Source organism: Pelodiscus sinensis, chromosome 3, assembly GCF_049634645.1.
Source record: "Pelodiscus sinensis isolate JC-2024 chromosome 3, ASM4963464v1, whole genome shotgun sequence".
NCBI classification, from domain to species: Eukaryota; Metazoa; Chordata; order Testudines; family Trionychidae; genus Pelodiscus; species Pelodiscus sinensis.
Genome location: NC_134713.1, coordinates 112,467,046 through 112,482,200, shown reverse-complemented (window position 1 = coordinate 112,482,200; position 15,155 = coordinate 112,467,046). Strand labels below are relative to the sequence as shown.

The 15,155-nt window shown below is 42.1% G+C and overlaps 2 protein-coding genes across 5 annotated transcripts in view; both read right to left on the bottom strand.

Moving 5' to 3' along the window:
- Positions 1-15,155, bottom strand: part of LOC142827931 (uncharacterized) — a 239,617-nt gene that overhangs the window by 136,269 nt on the left and 88,193 nt on the right. The window lies entirely within an intron of this gene.
- TULP4 (TUB like protein 4) overlaps positions 1-15,155 on the bottom strand; it is a 275,668-nt gene that overhangs the window by 203,888 nt on the left and 56,625 nt on the right. For 3 of the 4 annotated variants that reach the window (XM_075924530.1, XM_075924532.1, XM_075924533.1), the window contains exon 2: positions 10,267-12,476. The exons of the other annotated variant lie outside the window; for it this stretch is intronic. In XM_075924530.1, coding sequence (XP_075780645.1) covers positions 10,267-10,518 — 252 coding nt within the window. In that variant the 5' untranslated portion in view covers positions 10,519-12,476. The remainder of the gene's footprint in view (positions 1-10,266; positions 12,477-15,155) is intronic. 4 annotated transcript variants of the gene reach the window in all.

Here is a 15,155-nt window from a genome sequence, read left to right as displayed (position 1 = left end):
CATCTTAGGATATTGATCTTATTGTGAGGTTATGTTTATTAATACACAAGATCAATACATTCTTCCTAATGTAAACCAAAAATGGCATCCCCACCCATCCACAAAAAGCAATTACTTGTGGTCAGTTAATATAAAAACGACATCATTTTACAAAATTGTTTTCCTTATACTTGTATTACTTGCACAGACATGGAAGAAGCAAAATTTGACTGTCAGCACATTAATATTTTAAGAACAGTAGGTCTAACTAGAAAAAGTAAACTAATATTTTCTTCACTAATGAAGTCAACTCCATGCTTATTTTATTTCTATAGCACATTTCATTTCCTTAACATGGAAAGAATGGAGAAATATAATAAAGAACATCATTTTCCTACAAGATATTCTTTTGACAGGTAATTCCAATTGGAGTATATTGATGTAAATTTTAAAATTGCAACTTGATTGTGAATTTATACAAACAAATGAAACAGTTTCTTTAATTCAAACCTTTCCTTTTGCCCATTTTTGGGAGGGTAAAAAAGGAAGGCTCTATCTGCTAAAAGCACTACCTAAAATCAAACATAATATTTAAATCTCCTCTAAAGGTTTAAAAATGCACAGAAAGATGCCATCAGAAGTTAGTTGTTCACTGCACAAAGAAAAGTCCATAACATTTGTGTCTGTCCTAGAACAATCCTGCTATACTTGACAGGCAATTACTTTGTAATTACATTGTGAAGTGTTTATAGTTTTTAATGGGTATCTTATGCATTACCTTAATCATTACATAGTTCATAAATCTCATTTCTCTGCTATTTAAATGCTCAATGTATTGTGTGTATATTTACATTCAAGTTTTACAAAGTTACATAAAGAGACTAGAAGTGACCTTTATCGTCTAAATTCTGAGAGCCAACACATCAGCAATCTGGCAGTAATTTTAATAGCTTTTATAGCTGGCTCCCTAATCAGTCTGCTTAAAAATAAACAAGCACATTTTCTTGAATATATTAGAACATCCCTGACTAACATATATTTCCCAAAATCTTCATTGCAATTTTAATGATAGGATAATGTTAACCTGATTAAAACACACAGTTGTTTCTGAAACCTGATAATCCTATTCCCAAATCACATAACCTGTCTACATCCTCTCCTTGGATTCTTTTCCCTCTGTGCATTACAATGAACTTTTTAATCAGTCATTTTTAAACCAAAAATATTGTGTAGGTGACCAACACAATATGCATGCTGTGTATGTATGCACTACAAAAGGAATTTCAAAAATCGACAAAGCAAAGCAATGTTGCCTGCTTTTATAATGCTATTGAGTCTACAGCAGTGGTCTCCAACCTTTTTAAGCACAAGACCACTTTTTGAACGTAAGTGCAATCCAGGATCTACCTTGAACCCAAATACCCTTGCCCCACCTCCTTAGCGCCTCTTCTACAAGACCCTGCCTCTGTTCATTCCATCCTCCCTCCCTCCACCATCTTCCCTCTCTTCCACCAGGCAGGGGCAGAGGGTTGGGGCACAGGCTCTGGACTTGGGCTAAGGGATTTGGAGTGTGAGAAGGGCTCTGAGCTAAGCCTAGGGCAGGGAGTTGGGGTGCAGGAGGGGGTTCACAGTATAGGCTCTGTAAGGTAGTTTGGGTCCGGGGGGCCCAGGGCTAAGGCAGAGAATTGGGTGTAGGTGGGGGTACATAACTGGGGCAAGGATTCGGAGCTGGTCCAGCTGGGCAGTGCTTACCTCAGGTGGCTCCTGGATGGTGGGGCAGAGAGGCTAAGGCAGGCTCACTCCTGCCTGGCCCTGCACCACTCTCAAAAGCAGCCAGCAAACTCCCTCCATTCCAAGCGCTGTTGTGCCCCCCACCCCCATTCTGTGGAGACAGAATACAGGGTGGCAGGGGGCATCCTCACATCAGCACCCCCTCCACTCTCTTCCCTGCTCTGCACAGCAAGCAGGAGGCTCCTAGGGGGAGAGGCAGCTCTAAGGCAAAGGGCAGGAGATGTGCAGCAGTGGGGGGGGGGGGGAGGAAGGGCAGCAAAAGTTCTGCACTCGATAGCCTCTTGGCGAAACCAGTCAGGATCACCTGTCAGAGGCTCCACGATCTACCAGTAGATCCCGATCTACTGGTTGGTGACCACTGGCCTACAGATATTCAATGCTTTTTTTAAAGTCCGAGGATGTGATTAGGGGAGAAGTTCCATTTTCAATTTTTAAAAGTTTTTAGCCCTCAAATTTGCAGAGAAAAGATTGAAAATTTAACTTGGGTGCTCTATAAAGGTTCAGAAATCAGAAAGCAAATAAAGTTCCTCAAAATGGGATTTTAACTTTGTGATGGAGGGGGATGTAATCCATTATTTTTGAGCACTCGAGATTGGGAATGCTGCATTACGACTTGCCTACTGTCAGTTGGAGAGTCTCCAGTTAGCACAGGAATCTAGCAATTGTGGAGACAATAGGTTAGACCCTGTAGTAGAATGTGGGAATGCCACACGGCGTACCTTACTGGTGTGACAACAGTGTTAAACTCCACACTAAAGAGAAGATTTTCTACACAAGGAGAACTGGCTCTAGGCTCCTCAAAAGAGATCCCTGGTGGTGGCAGTAACAGCCAGAAAACATGTGAATTTCCAGAGGAGAGAAATACAGTTTATAGAGTGGCTGAGGGAAATAGTCACAGGAAAGGTACAGAGATGTTAAAAATAGTGATGGGGGCGGAATTTTCTGAAGGGGACTGAAAGGTAAAAGCTGACATGACTCAAGAAGAGGTCGAAGTACACAGGAGGGGAACCAATAGTTGGAGGGTGTCAGGCCAGGTAGAGTTAAAAACACTGGACAAGAGATGGAGAGAAAGGGATTGGGCTACCTCCCTGGCATTTACTGCTCTCTGGGGGTGGGAGCTATTTAACAACTGGGGTGGGAGAAAATGAACAGAGTTCAAGTTAACGTCCTAATAAAAAGGCTTTGAAAAGTATTTGCTGCAGTTGCAATGAGCACGTCCAAGCCCATTGCTAGAGAGGCCAATTTGCTGAGAAGAAAAGAGCATCAGCCTGGTGACAGTCAGCATGGAAATCCAACAGGAGAGAATGAAAACAGTTTCTAAAGTGTTTTAAAATTGACTTTAAAACAATTAAAAACATTCTAGGTCAGTCTGCAGCTCCCCAGCAAGGTGCATGTTGAGAAGACAGCTCATGGAGCCCCTTCCTCCCTCAGCTACAATCCCAGAACTCAGTCCTCTTGAAATTAAGCAGAGCATTACTGGTCACACCATAAAGTCAATTGTGCCTACCTCCCATGACAGGTCAAACACTTGTGCTGCTCTTCTATAAACTGCCCTACTGTCATAAACAGGAGCTACTAAGGAGAGTCTGTCTCACCTGAAGAGTACGTAAAAGGTTAAGCAACTGGAGAAAATGCAGATAGGAATTTCAAACCAGGAGAGAGGAGTTTTTCTCTTGTTTGTTTGAGATCGGAACAGTTTTTCTCAGGTATTGAGGGAGCTGGGAGACAGGCTCTCTCTTTAAGAATGGACTTCTTTAAAAGTGTAAGTAGGGAAAAGTTTAGATAAGGAAAACAATAGTCTGTCAGAGTTTGTTTGGGGGTTTGGAAATCATGTCTGAGCTGGCTAATTGTTTTTCTCTTTTGTAACTAAGGATTAAAGCCCAGGGGTTTTCCCTGAGTCTATGTCACTTCATGGCCATCTAACACTTAGTCATTTACCGTGCTTGCAACAGTAGTTTTGTTAAGAGTTTTCCTTTTTGTTTTGAATAACTAGTATTGGTTGATTGTTGTGTCCTTACGTTTACTTGGCAGATTCTGTCTGTCTGTTTTCCCAACTCCAAGCAAATCAGAGGTTGGGGGTACGGGGAGAGCTTTGCCTTAGGGAAGGGATTTCCAAGTGAACTCTTCCCTGGAAAAGGCTTTATTTTATATTTTCTTTTAGTAACTTTGCTGGTGGCAGGAAGAAAATCAGTCTGTGTCTTTTTGGATCTCAGGGGGACTGAGATCGCACAAGCTTGTCTCTGGGAGTCAGACAGGTTTTGCAGAGTTTATTCTACTAGACAGCCCCCATTCCCTGCATTCCGAGTGTCAGGTCAGGGAATTGAGCTGTGACACCCACTCTCTCCATCCCCTCTGTCCCCAGAAGTCCTCTGTCTCTCCTATTCAACCAAAATAGCTCCAGGAATAAATGAGATGCTGGTGGAAAAGGGACTGTCCCTATTTCCCTATCGCACAGCTGAGATTTCTAAAGCCATAAAGCAGCTCTATGGTTCCTTGCCACCTCATCCCCATTCCTAACTATTCATACCCTAGGACAGTTGTAACAGTATTTGCATGTTCTAAGCATCAACCCTGTCAAGAGTCAAAAACTGTTTTCTTTTTAGTATCAGGACTAATGCTTGGTCTCAAAAATGCCAATTCTAATTTTAAAAGGACAACTTAATTATATTTGGTATAAACACTGGCAACAATAATAAGTTAAAAGTAATACCTACAATTACCAACACTGAATGCAGCAGAAAAAACACACCTCTTATTTTCAGCATATTACTTTATGCAACAAACAGCCCTTTGGGAAGTTTCAGTTCTCTTTCATTTCGGGTACACGCAAACAAAAAAAGGGACAGTTTGTTTTATTATTTTTAATTGGGAAAACATGATTCTCAAACTATAAAAAATTTACGAGGAAGTCCATGGGAGGCATAATATCCGAAACGAGATTTAATTCAATTGTTTTTAAACTGATTGTATCCCTTCAAAATCTGAATATGAAAATACATTTCACTCTACGGTCCCAGTGAGCAGGGATTCTCTACTAATTCTCAAACTATTGGGGTGAGAAAACAGGTGCAGTTGGGTTTTTTCATTAGAATTTTTACAGATAGTCAAAGCCTCTCATGTGAAGTTAATTACTTCTGATATTTTGAAAAGAATGTGGAAAAAAATGTGTTGCTCTATTTAACTGAACAGAAATTACAATTTTTGACTGACAAAAGTGGAATGCATCAAACACTGGGTCTAGAATCATTGTGTGGACTTATACTTATTCTCACTACCTTTTAAGTTCTCTCACACTGGAATGCTAGTTAATACATAAAATGTTACTAAATGCAGTGAAATTCACTCTGCAGTTTGCGTATTTGAAAGAGAAATGTACACACACTGATACAACACAAAACTATTTTTAAAAAATGCAAGAACTGAATGCAAGGAAATTCAGTAGCCTCTCCAATAGTAGGTGTACATTAGGCTATGTCTATACAGCAGCTATAAACATGCTTCCCATCATGAATACACAGACAAATGCTAGCTCTGCTAAGCTAAGCTAGTGCACTAAAAATTAGGGATGTTAGATATCATTTATTCCAATAATCGTGTTGCCACAACAATTTTTAGCGTTACACAGTTACTAAAATATGCCCCCCCCCCCAGGGGCGGGGCTGGCAGCCAGTGTACTCCTGGCTCCACTCCTGGGGAGCCCCCTACAACTCCGCTCTGAAGCCTCTGTATTAAAGGCAACAGCATGGAGTGGCAGGCGAAGCCAGTCTGTGAGGGGAGCCGATTTTTAAACCTACTCTCCCCTACAGACCAGCTCCCGCCTGACGCCTCTCCATGTGGGTGCCCAAGCTCCCCACGGACAAGAGGCTGCTCCAGCATCCCACCTGCCCCTACCCCCGCACTGTTACCTGTGCTATATATACGCGGAGAAGCAGCGGGGGTCGGGGGAGAAGGGGGCAGCCAGCTCAGTGGGAACCAGCACACAAAAGAACCAGCTTAAAACCAGCTCCCCACGGGCACCAGCTCCCACCTCCCCCACCCCCTTGCTGCCTCTGATACAGAGGCAGCAAGGGGGTGGGTGCATGTAGTCATTTGGATTAACCAACAAGCCCAGGCTTATTGGTTAATTGTTTAAACCACCATACACTAACAGCCCTACTAAAAATAGCCATGTTACATGGCATAAAACCTGCCTGACCTCATGAGTACAGTTTGGTTAGCTAGTTCAAGTTGACACCATCCAGGCCCACCAATGGAGGCTGAGGAGTCAAAAGGGGATAGCAGCAACTGCATCAGTTGGAGCCCCGGGCCCTTTAAATCACAGCCAGAACCCCAGGCGGCACTGTGGAAGGCCAGGCCTCAGCCCTTCCCCTTCTGCTGTCGGCCCCACTACTTCTGGGGCCAGAGCCAGACCCCCCACACCTTGCCCAGGAGCTGGTGAAGTCTGTGGGATGCCCTGCCACCACCAAAGTGCCATTTTAGCATACTAGATCAAGCAGTACATACACTGGTCTTCCCATACTGAAGCATGCACCCAGCTGCGGTGTAGACATATCTTAAGCAGCAACTGCAGTGCCTCTCTGGTCAGATGGAACTGAAGGATATTCAACATGTTGCATTTCAGTTCCTGGGGTGAAGTCCCACTGAGATCAATGGAAGTTTTGATACTAATTTAAATGAATCCAGGATTTCACCCTTTGTCCTTAAATTACTATAGGAACATAAGAAAGGGTAGGATTTTCTGAAGTACTCAGTGTTGGCCTAAATGTGCTCCTGTGAAAGTCAGTGGTGAAACGCCCACAAGTAAATGGGAGCTGAGTTAGGTTAACATTGAGCACTTAAAAAAAAACCTCACCATTATTGCCTTTCAGTCTCTATTATACATTACATTTATTTCCATTTTAAGTCCACTATGCTACTGTAATGGGGAGTCAAGAAGCCCTAGAGTAAATGAGAATCAAACCCAAAATCTTCATCCCAAGATAACTAAAGCTCTAACGCAAAACTGATCTTTTGCACATGTTGACATCTGCAACAAAATAAATGGGACCAGGCTATTTCATTATACAATTTTCTCTTATGCAACTGCAAAAACATTAGATTACTAGTCAGAGTAAGACAGCAGTCACCCTAACAATTATCCTTTAAATCTCCAGTTACCTTACTGTAGAAAATGTATAGAATACTGCCACAGCTCATACCAAAGAGCCTTTCCATGCTCAATTGTTGTACAATTCCATGAGTCATTTACAGAGTGAGTAAATCAGCCACCTCTCTATGCCTTTCAGTAACTTGTTACTGTAGACTCTCCCTAGGTAGTCACTCTCTTCATTAAAAGGAATGCTAGGGTAGTCAGACAGAGAATGTTGCATAAAAAAAAAGCAGGTTTTCAAATGAATATTTTCAACGAAGTTCAAAAACATCTCAAAAACACACAGCAATGGCATCCAGTTCCTCTAACAGCATCAAGTACTCTCCTAAAGCACCGTGCTGTATTTACCTTCTCTACAGTTCCACTCCTGAATAAAAAACAGCAGAATTAAAATTCTAGGGTCATTGCTGTGCCAATAATATATTGTTGAAATTAAATATACCCAGATCAATAGCATTTGTCTATATAGGTTTTCCCTTCCTACATTCCAGGAATCCATACATTTATAATTCAGTGCATGAGAATATTAAAGCAACAATGCATGTCGGGAGGACAATAAATGTGACATGCTGTACCAGCTTTCTCCCAATGGGAGTATCTAGAAAAACATCTATCACCACCATCAAAAGACAAGATGATACCCAAACGGGTTGTACAGGAGAATTCCCAGTCATCAAATCACTATGCTCATGCATTAGATGCATACATTTGAAATCAATCCCTTTCTATCAGGCAAACTTTGTGCATCAGCTGTAGATTTAATTAGACACACAAACCCAGTAGGATATGCTGCAAAAAATTAGCAGTATGGTCACTGTACAGGGGAGAGGGAAGAGAAAGAGAGCATAGAAACAAGGAAAGAAGAAAATATCCTGAAGCTGAAAGATTTCCAAACACTCCACCACAAGGCAGGGTTAGAGTTTCAGACTGCACCCTCAATCCCACTTTTATACATAGGAAACTTATTTTACAAAAAAGTTTCATACTATTTAATGCCATAATCAACTGAAGTAAAATCTTAGCATTTGGAATAAATTTTAATTGCATGTAAGTGTGTAATTTCATTTATTTAAAAAGTGGAAGAGTCTACCTTTTGATTGGAAAGTTATTTTTATATATAATTTTGAATCCTCCTAAATAATTTAAGAGTAATATATTCTTGCTATATGCTGGGTAAAAAAAAAAAACTCTTAAAAATCCCACCACCTACTACAGAAAAGATCTCATTCTCCATTCTATCCTATAGCTTTTTAGAATAATTTCTGTAGAGCCCTACTGGTTTCATCCCTAAGAAATTCAACAGAATTTTCTCATAAAGGAAGATTTAACAAGGCCAAATGCAAGAAATCTTGTTCAGAAGTTCCCATGCCAGGCAAGCCCAGAGAGGAACTGTCATTACACTAGCATTCAGGCTCCTAGGCCAGCAGGAATTTCTAATGGCAGCCACTGAATGAGCATAATCCTGAAGACATTTTCTTCCCAGTTTCCAGTCAAGACCAGGGACTTCTAATGCTGCTCTGCCCCATTTTGTTACCCTGAATCCAGAAATGTAGTTATAGACTCTGCCCTCTCCGAATCTAGTTATTTGCTCAATTTCCAGCATCAGAGTTCTTGGCCATTCTTTGTACAAGCACAACCTCAATGACAAACCAGATCCAGCGTATTTAAGATCCCAAATCAGAAAAATTTGGAATATATGTTCATTTTATTTTTGAGTCTCCATAGGTCCCAATTATAGGTAACTGGAGGAGCGTGCTAGTCTTACTACAGCTATAATCTGAGTGAAACAGCTTAGAGACCCAGAAAGAAAATACTCCACCATAGCCATTTGGGTAAACAAAGGGAAAATGGCCAAAGGAAGTAATTCGGAATGGAGAGGAGAAGGGTTATGAAATATCAGTGTGTTCTTCAATTAACTGGCCTAAAGTCCCAGGATTCTGTGTTTGCTCTTCAACAACTGGTCTTCACTATGCATAAAATACAACGTCCTGCATGGTTTCAAGTGTTCCCTTTGTGTAGCAGAGAAAGCACAGAAGAAAGGTGAAGAAGGAAAAAACTTGGCCAGTAGAAGTGATTTTCATATGGCATGTTACAGATATTAAATGTATTTGTACTTGAAGGCCATAGAACATGAACACACAGAGATATGGGCCTCAAACTAAAAGCCTGGGCACAAACACAAGAAAGTTTTTTCTCCAGACTTTATGGTTTGTACACCATCTTTGCATACTTTAAAGATTTAGAATCTTAGATCTTTTAAGTTGCCTTTAAAAGAACATAGTCATTCCCCTTTTTATGTGTTGACCTTCAACATAACAAGCACAAAAGATTATGCAACCTCGATCTTTGAGGACACTTGTCAAAAGAGCAGTGCGCATTAGAGCTTAACATTAACAAGTATCACTAAGAACAGTTAAAAGAGCATAATATATTGGATTTTAGATTAGGAAATAAATTGTTAGGTAGAACTATATTGTAAGAGCAGAGTTTCCAGTTCCAGCAAATATTATCCAGTGGACACTTCCTGCTGTTACCTAATCAAAAAGCTGGATTATTAGCAAGCATTAGTCTATTCTCAAAAGCTCTCAACACTTTACACTCCACTGTTTGTACTCGTGAGGCATCAGTGGCCCATGCCATGCCATTTGCCCAAAGGGGCAGCAAGAGGCAGGATGCAGTTGCACAAATAAATGCCCAAAAGAGTGGTGTTTCAATTATGGATTCCCATCTTTACCAACAAAAAATATGCAACTATCTCAGCGCCATTAGACTAAGGGTGATACTCTCCATCTTGGAATTTACTGCAGAGCATCTCCACATTATGCTGGAAAATCCCATCCATCTCCTACCACCAGTTTCCAAATGGATGTTTTCTCAAGTCCCCAGCCATCATCTCACTTAAGCTCACAACAGGGCACATCAATTTGTAGTTTCTTGAAGAGCACCAAGCTCCATCCTCAATCCCTTTCCTTTTCACTATGCTGCCAAGCAAGTGTTTAACATTAGGTAAACCATCAGTACCACAGCCTTTACATCATTAAAATCTATTTACTGCATTAAGCCAGGAGATTAAAATAATGTTGAGAGAGGAGGAGCATTAAGGAGCAAACACAAATTAATTAATTCCCTGCAGTGTCCCAAGACTTCTCTCTCCATGGGCCTAATCCAAAAGACCACTGAAGTCACTCAAAAGACTTCCATTGATTACAATAGGATATGGTTCAGGCCCCAAGTCTCCTGTCATGTCAAATTTTAAGTAGATGCTGTATCCTCCATTTTACTGCTGTCACAGAGCCTCTCATATTCAAATCTTATGAAACCTTGTGTGAGATCCGTAGTTTCCTTACCTCACTGTTGTGGCCCCTCAGATTGAAGTTGATTCTTTGAGGAGTGTTCCGGTCTCTCCGACAATGACTGGAGGTGAAAGTCACCCCTACAACTCCTCTGCCATTGCCTGTGGCTAGCCAGCCTTCTTCATAGTACCGCCTCCTGCACACTGGTTTCTCCTTCTCACTTTTAGGAACTCTGCCTTTCCAGGAGAGGCAGAGGATGTTGGAATCGCTGCAAAGAACAGGCCCATGTTCCACTGCTGCATACATGCTTTTTTATCTTTAACTTTTGACATAAGAAAGTAATATGTCTAGTGCACAAAATTTATTTTTTTTTATTGATAAGACTGACCTGGGATAGATCATTGGATGGGAGAAGACGGGTCAGTGTTTATAAATATCCACCAAATGCATAGTGAAAAATTCCTCTATAAAAGACAATGGCAGTTGGCTAAGAAAAAATAACACTTAAAAAAAATCAGGTTCATTTTGTCTGAGTCATTAGAGTGAGGGTGCACTTATCCTTTGGAGAAACAGCTACTTCATTAGAGGCGCTCAAGAAGTGGTAAGTCGTCTTTTTGCTCAATCTGATATAATCTTTATACAGCCTGAGATTCCAGTTTAGCGTAATGCAATTCCAGAGACAAAGAGTTGCAAATGTGTAGGTTTCAAGTAACTTAAGGCTTTAAGATTTCCTCCAGTCAGATTTTCTTCAAAAGTTCAGTTGCAGAAATTTAAACACGCACACACATATACATGTAGATATATATGACATTCATCTTTCCTAAACTGTCCTCTGGCGTAACTTCTCTTCCAAGCAAATTTCTGCTGCTAAAGCTGAAAGAGATTGCATAAAGGGAAAAAAAGGCACACAAACCGTGCGAAACAACAGATCCAAGCTTGTGCAGGCACAACTGTGCCAGGCCAGATGGGAAATCCCTCTTGGTACTAAACTACTCGATGGATTCAATGGTTTCTGCAATCCAAAGCCAGTCCTGTTTTCATGGCAGCTCTTCTTTCCACCAGAGACTCAACACAACATGAACTGTTTAGCATGCTATCTTGCTTGCCTTCCCACTTCTCACTACCACACAGACATGAAAAAGAAAACCCCTTTTCATTTAGCAGAATCAAAAATGCTCTATAGCTTTTAAGGCAGATAAGTTTGCCTCAGGTGAACCACAAAGTTCTCTCCCCTCCAGAACAGGGCAACACACGTCAGTCTGTTTTGCTTTTACTTTTCCCTTTTTCCCTCTACAAAAGAATCATAGACTTTTCACCTTGCTGCAAAAACAAGTGCTAAAATTAAAGCACATCAAGAAAGCATTCATTTGCAAACATTCTAGGATTTAAGAGAGGAAGAATAAACAAACAAACCAAGAGCAGCACTAGAAAACTGACTTCCCAATTTTACTATTTCCCTAAATATTTTCATTCCTTGCTTGATGGGTCCCTTCCTTCTTGAGACTTTAGAGTTCAGATTCATAGTTCCAAAAGACCACATTTGCAGCTGTACATGAAGGACGCATACTAGTATTCTGATAGTTTTAGATGAATAATATTTATGAGTTTATACCATTATAAACAAAGAGAAAAGAAAAGGGAGGGACAAAGTATGTTCGATGACCAGGTTAACTCAATACAGAGGATAAGGTTTGTCAGTTCAATGCCCAAATTTGTTCCATGGTTCCTAAATTTAGTTTCTTCCAGTCATTACCACAGAATTAATTGTCACTATTTATTCGTCTAGTACATTAAACTCAATTACTGTTTACTGAGCTTAATGGAAAAAAATTGCCGAACAAGGTTCATTGTTTCTTTAGAAATATATAAGTCCGTTTCTTCCCCAAGTATCTCCCTCTCAATTATTCTTTAGATTGTGGAGGTATTCGTGAGGCATGTTCTGTGCAGAAGGTGTTTTTTCTTTCTCTTTTTGCAACCCTTTTTCACCCATGAAGACTATGCAGAAGTGGACCATTAGTGGCAGGTGTCTCTCCATGAGCTCTTGACCTTTGTGCTGTCAAGTTGTTCCATCTGGTTCTTAAGTTTATTTTCATCAATTGCAAAACTACACCGCTGTGGAAATATCTGGGTATATACATACGCACAGTACATAAGCTCAATCAACCTGGTACTTGGAAGTGCATCTGCTTTTCCTCTTCACTATGGTAGTCTAATAAGATGTCTTTCTATTTTTTAAAGCCTTGACATCCTGGATTCTTCCAATCCTGTAAGACAAAGCACACAAAAAATACAGTAAAAAAACAAGACTGCAGAACAATGTAGTCTGAAAAATACATGAGTTATTGTGGCAGTGATCAACATTATGATTCAATATTTTATTAAAATATAGACTATATATTATAGCTTTATGTATAAAATAACACTTTTTCATTTCAAAGGATCCCAAAGATTTTCACATCCTGCACATATTCCAAATCTAACAAAATGCAACCAGGCCTGAGAGGGAGCAATTAACTCTTGCACAGCACACTATACTAGAGTTGGATAAAAGAAAAATATTGAGGGGGAGGGAGGGGGGAAGTTACTCACACTCTTTTTAAAAAGGTGTCAACTATAAGAGAAACACAATCAACTACCTAGTTCAATACTTCATTTATCTGCCTCCAAAAAATGAAGGACTGACTTGATCCCACTGGGATTTCAAATTTAGGGTTGCCAGATGGTTTCAACAAAAATACCAGACACACTTGACATTACATCACAATCTACATTACATCTTATTTAGAAACTACCAGACGTTTATATTTTTTCAATTTGTTTCCCGAACAGAAAGCTCAAATACTGGACTGTCCAGTTCAAAGCCAGACACCTGGCAACCCTATTGGTGATTCCAGAAAGTGTGACTATTCCCAAACCTAGAACTTTGGGTTTTAAAAACAACTCATGTCTTAAACTGAAAGGGTCAGATTGTCACCAAACAAGTATACAACTGAATTAAGGGGAAAAAGAACCAAGCAATTAAAAAATTCAGTTTTATAAAGATGAGTATAACTATAAGAGGCATGTGTTTAACATGTATTTAAAAGTTAGTGTTTACACTAATCTTGCCTTCTTTTTGGTTCAGTATTCAATTAGAGCAGTGGTCTCCAACCTTTTTACACCCAAGATCACTTTTTAAATGACAGACCAAGCCAAGATCTACCGCCCAACTCCTTCCTTGAAGCCCCGCCCCTTCCTTGAAGCCCCGCCCCTTCTATTCTCCTCCTCTCCATCACTTGCTATCCCCAATCCTTATACTGCTGCTTATTTGTTTTATTATTATTATTCTGTAGGAAGAGGTTTTTCCAACATTTGGCCTGTCTACACTGGACCAAATGTCAGGAAAAAAACCCTTCTTTTGGAAGCCACCTTATTCCTTGTGGAAAGAGGAATATAGGGGTGACTAAAAGAGCCTGTTTTCTCTTCCACTAAAAAAGCGGAAGAACAAACGCAACCTTGGATGCAGAAGAGTTTTTCTGGGATATCTCCAGAATCCTGAAAAACTCCTGCAGTCTAGCTGGACCTTTGCTGTGTTGAGACAGGATGTGTAGGCTCTGGGGTGGGAATGAGGGATTTGGGTGTGGTAAGGGGTGAGAGGTGCAAGCTCTGGGAGGAAATCTGGATGCAGGAGGAGGTGGAGAAGGGGACACTAGCTCGGAGAGGGGGCTCCAGGCTGGGCCGTGTTGGGATACTAAGCAAGGCCATAGGCTTATGGATATGAGGGTGCAGGAATTTGGGTTGGGGTATGTGGGGGGCTGAGGGCAGGAGGTTCCAGTGTTTGATAGGCTCAGATCTACAGTCTGGGGAACGGGGAGTGCAGGAGTGGTTGTGGCCAGATGGGGGCTTGGCCCCAATTGGGGGTTTGTTGGTCAGGCTTCATTTTTAAATAGAATACTATGTTAAACACAAAAAGTTTCTGCATTGTCTTTATTTATGAGAATGGCAGAAACCTGCCTTGAGTCAGGGGTCACTGACCCATAGAAAAGTCATTTGGGAGCAGGGGACACAGTACTGGGGAGGAGTGCTAGTGGGTTCTGGAGCAGGGAACAGGGTGCCAGTGGGGGCAGGGGAGAGGGGGCAGGGTGCCAGGACAGGTTTCTGCAGCAGGGGACAGGGTGCTGGGGGGGACAGGTTTCTGCAGAGGGGAGCAGGGGGACAGGTTTCTGTAGTAGGAGACAGGGTGCCAGAAGGAACTGGTTTCTGCAGGGGGGCAGGGTGCTGGGGGACAAGTTTCTGCAGGGGGGCAGGTTTCTGCAGCAGGGTCGGGGGGGGGGGGGCAAGGGAGAGGGAACAGGGGGCCAGGAGGGCAGCGGAAAAGTTTGGGGCAGAGGAGAGGGAACAAGGTTGGGGGCAGGGAGTTCCCTACACCAGCCACGGAGGGAAGCCTCCGACCCGCGCTCCCTCCGGACTGACTGCAGGACAGCCGGGCTGGAGGGAAGAGAAGCAGCTGCCCGGACAGCTTGCCATGGCGCTCAGCCAGGGTGCCACCAAGCTCCACGTGGGCAGGCGCAGAGGGGAAGCCGCCCAATCAGCTGGAGTGCGGTTCAGCCTCCTCTGGGCTGAACGCCACAGCCAGCAGGCCAGGCAGCTTCTCCGCTGCGCCAGCCCACGTGGAACGTGGTGCACCCTGGCTGAGCGCCATGGCAAGCTGTCCGGGCAGCTGCTTCTCTTCCCTCCAGCCCGGCTGTCCTGCACTCAGCCCAGGGAGGCTGCGCCTAGCTCCAGCTGTGAAAGCCACAGTCAGCTGGCTGGGGTGTTTCAGCCCTCCCAACCTCCCAGCTCCCACCATTCCTCACAGCTACTCACCTGTGTTGTTGCTCAGTGAGTAGCTGCTCCTCAAATGAGGAAAGCTAATGTAAATGTACTGCGCAGGTGCGCAGTTCAGAGAGGGCTCAAGAGCTACT